Genomic DNA, 3056 nt, shown 5'->3' with positions numbered 1-3056 from the left:
GCAAAAAACAATGTTTCTTTTTTTCGTGTGCAAGAGACAAATAATAACGACGGCTTAGCCCAATTAGCATTGTCGTGGCCAGCTTGTCCAGGAGTACTAATTTCTGCCATCTTCACTGAAACCTCAAATTCCTCTTTGCTGTATACGGGGTGATAACGCTTAGCTTTTATGTAATATTTAGAGATCGTCTGTGGTAGATGGCATACCACAGTATGCAGTATTCGAAGAGGCGGACAATAGCAGCACGAGAATCAAAACACTTATTCAAAAAAATCTGTATGAATCGCTCATTATTTCTAAATTGTTTACATTACGGCACATACTGCTATTAACGAAATGGAAATGTAGCCGGTGAGATTGCAAGACGTATGCAGTTGAAATGAATGTCGTGGATCACACCAGTTTGGATATAGTTTCCAAAGTGCGGGACGAAATACATGGGTGCTTCAGTTACTTTTACGCTTCTATGTGTAAAAAACGTTTCGTTTAAAAACGAAGTGAAACGACAGTGAATTTTTTACAGCAAGTTTCATGGCGTATAACTGGCGTCATTCTGGAAATTTCATTCCGAGTGGATGCGCCGTGCAAATGCACCGGCTACAATTCCTAAATTACAATACGTTCAGTAAACTAATACGTTAGGAAGAGAATTAGGGATCTTTTGTTAACTAATTGAACATGTGTTCCGATTTCTCGTGTAAGTAACGTCGAACTCTGTGAATAATCCAGTTCGAGGTCTGGAAATTATGTTACCATGAGCAGGCTATTTTGATAAATTTCGCAATTTTGAAACGATCACGCCGTACTTTAATGCTGTCACGTATGTTTTTGGATCTCAATTGTTAACTATGCCGGGTACATTATTTCACGTTGATGTAACGTTTGAAGCATGAAATTTCGTTAGCGTTGCATACATGGAATTTTCTCATCTTGCGCTTAGCGCAGCGCTAAAGAAAAGCGCGCAGAAATCACAAACCCCCAAGATATGCGTGGTACAATAGGTGAATTTAGTCCTCCTTTTGTGAGAATTTTACAATCCAGCAGTTCAATTCGCACCAGCTATCTCGGTTTTAAATTCTAATGCAAAAAAAAAAAATACTTCTTTCCAAGTTCGTGTTTGAAATTTATTCGTTATTATTGGATGCGTTTTTGACGCGCATAGCTGAGAACGTGCTAAAGGAGTTTCACTTCAAAGAAATAAAAAAAGAAGCTTCTGCAGTTGCTGGCCTAGTACTAACACAATCTCGTGTATATTTGTCAGAGCATCTCTCGTTCTTTTCATCTGTGCACCACATATTCCTTTTTCAGTTGTGCTGGCTGAAAGTTCGCTACACCGAATTTGAGATCAGCACCGCGCTGTTCGATTTGGAGTGCGAAGACTGGAGTGGGAAATGTGACCAGCCCGGCTACGGTACCCTGAACGGAACTAAGAGGATGAGAGAAGTCTCGAATTACGCCCATGGGTTGACGCAGAAGGCGGCCAACATTTCAGCCTGCCTATCATTGTGAAATGTCGCGTATCATATATATTATAAAGACGTTCTGGCAGGTAACGCTTGCCGCCTTATTCAATTTCTATTACCGAAATATTTGCAGCGAATATGTCTTTACTGGAACCAATTATACCGAAGGCACGAATAGAAAATTTTTCTCTGGCATCTGGGCAAACAATTTTCTCCCAAGCATACCTCCCTTATTACCACTGGTGCAAGCGAAATATGATGACCGCCATTAATTATGTGGTCAATCATATGAAATGAGCCATTGTAAGGTAAATGAGAAAAGCAATATATTCGTTGATGATGACAAATTTTTCGTGTTAATATAGAGCCAGTTCCGCCATTAAAATATTTTTGACAGCTTTCTGCGCTGCATACACTGCCAGTTCACAGTCCAAGACACGGGAAAAAGAATTCAAAAAGATGTCAATATTATTAAACAGAACAGAACAAACTATTTTGCAAATAATGTGTGCATCTTACTTAAATGAAATAATAGTCGCTCCTTGGTATACTGATGTACTTGATGCAGAATATGAATAGCGATGTGGGCGAGCTGGTGAAGGTTCATCGTCTAATTTCTGGAGCGCGAAGCACTGAGCTGCGGAAATAAACATAAAATAGGATTAAGGAATAGCACGAGAAAGACAAACACGAGCGCTAGTGTTGGTCCTTCGCTTGCTCTTCCTTCATCCCTTTTACAGTGAAGCTGTCTATGGCTCAGATCGCAGGATTCCTTTGTAGGTTAACGTCGACAAAAAACTATCACCATCTATGGCTGATTTCTTTAAATACAACGGCTCAAACCCCCGTAAGGCAGAGACTACAAGCACTCGGCAAAGTGAAGAGAACAGTACATACATTCCTTGGGATCACGCATGCATGCAACATACAGAACAGCACACGTTTTACTAAAGAACAAGCTCAAAACAAGCATCCGAACCACATAACTGATGATAAGGCGCTCCTGCGTTTCCCCTAATGCATTATCCCGCCAAGGTTACTATTGCGCAAGCTGCAGCAGTGACGGCAGCTTGACTAGCGTACGAAGCAGGGAATGATGTCACCACACTTTCGTACGTAAAAGAAGAATCCGCCTAGCAACTGGTTTGTGTTGTGACAGTGCTATGGGAAAGCCACGCGCTTTTCAGTATTTACTACTCAATGTGTGTATGTGTTTTCTTTTTACCATTTCTGCTATGGCCCAACGTCGTTACAGCATAAATAAATAAATAAATAAATAAATAAATAAATAAATAAATAAACTCCCAAGGCATCGATCTCTTCTTTTCACGTATTCCTTCAATGTTTCTTTAGTACTTTAGATATTTGAATGTATAATTAACTTTGACACATATTTTTTTGTACTTTTTCTTGGTGCAAGTATATAGAAGTAATCTGGCAATAAATTGTTAAAAAATGTAGTTACCTCTAACTCACTCTTCGTGCAGCTCTTCAGGAAGCCTATGTGCTAACAAAAAACGCACAAATAAAATAAGATACATTGAATTTTTATAAATTGTACTATTACAGACAGGCTGTCGGAGCTGTTCTTAT

At 39.4% G+C, this 3056-nt stretch overlaps 1 protein-coding gene across 1 annotated transcript in view; it reads left to right on the top strand.

The window, feature by feature from the left end:
• LOC142574613 (uncharacterized) overlaps positions 1 to 1509 on the top strand; it is a 23302-nt gene extending 21793 nt beyond the window's left edge. The window contains exon 6 of the mRNA XM_075683656.1: positions 1309 to 1509. Within this exon, the coding sequence (XP_075539771.1) occupies positions 1309 to 1509 (201 nt within the window). The remainder of the gene's footprint in view (positions 1 to 1308) is intronic.
• Positions 1510 to 3056: the final 1547 nt, after the last annotated feature.

The sequence above is a fragment of the Dermacentor variabilis genome, chromosome 3 (assembly GCF_050947875.1).
Source record: "Dermacentor variabilis isolate Ectoservices chromosome 3, ASM5094787v1, whole genome shotgun sequence".
Lineage (NCBI taxonomy): Eukaryota > Metazoa > Arthropoda > Arachnida > Ixodida > Ixodidae > Dermacentor > Dermacentor variabilis.
Note: the sequence above shows the minus strand (reverse complement) of the source record. Positions and strands in the feature narration are given on the sequence as shown.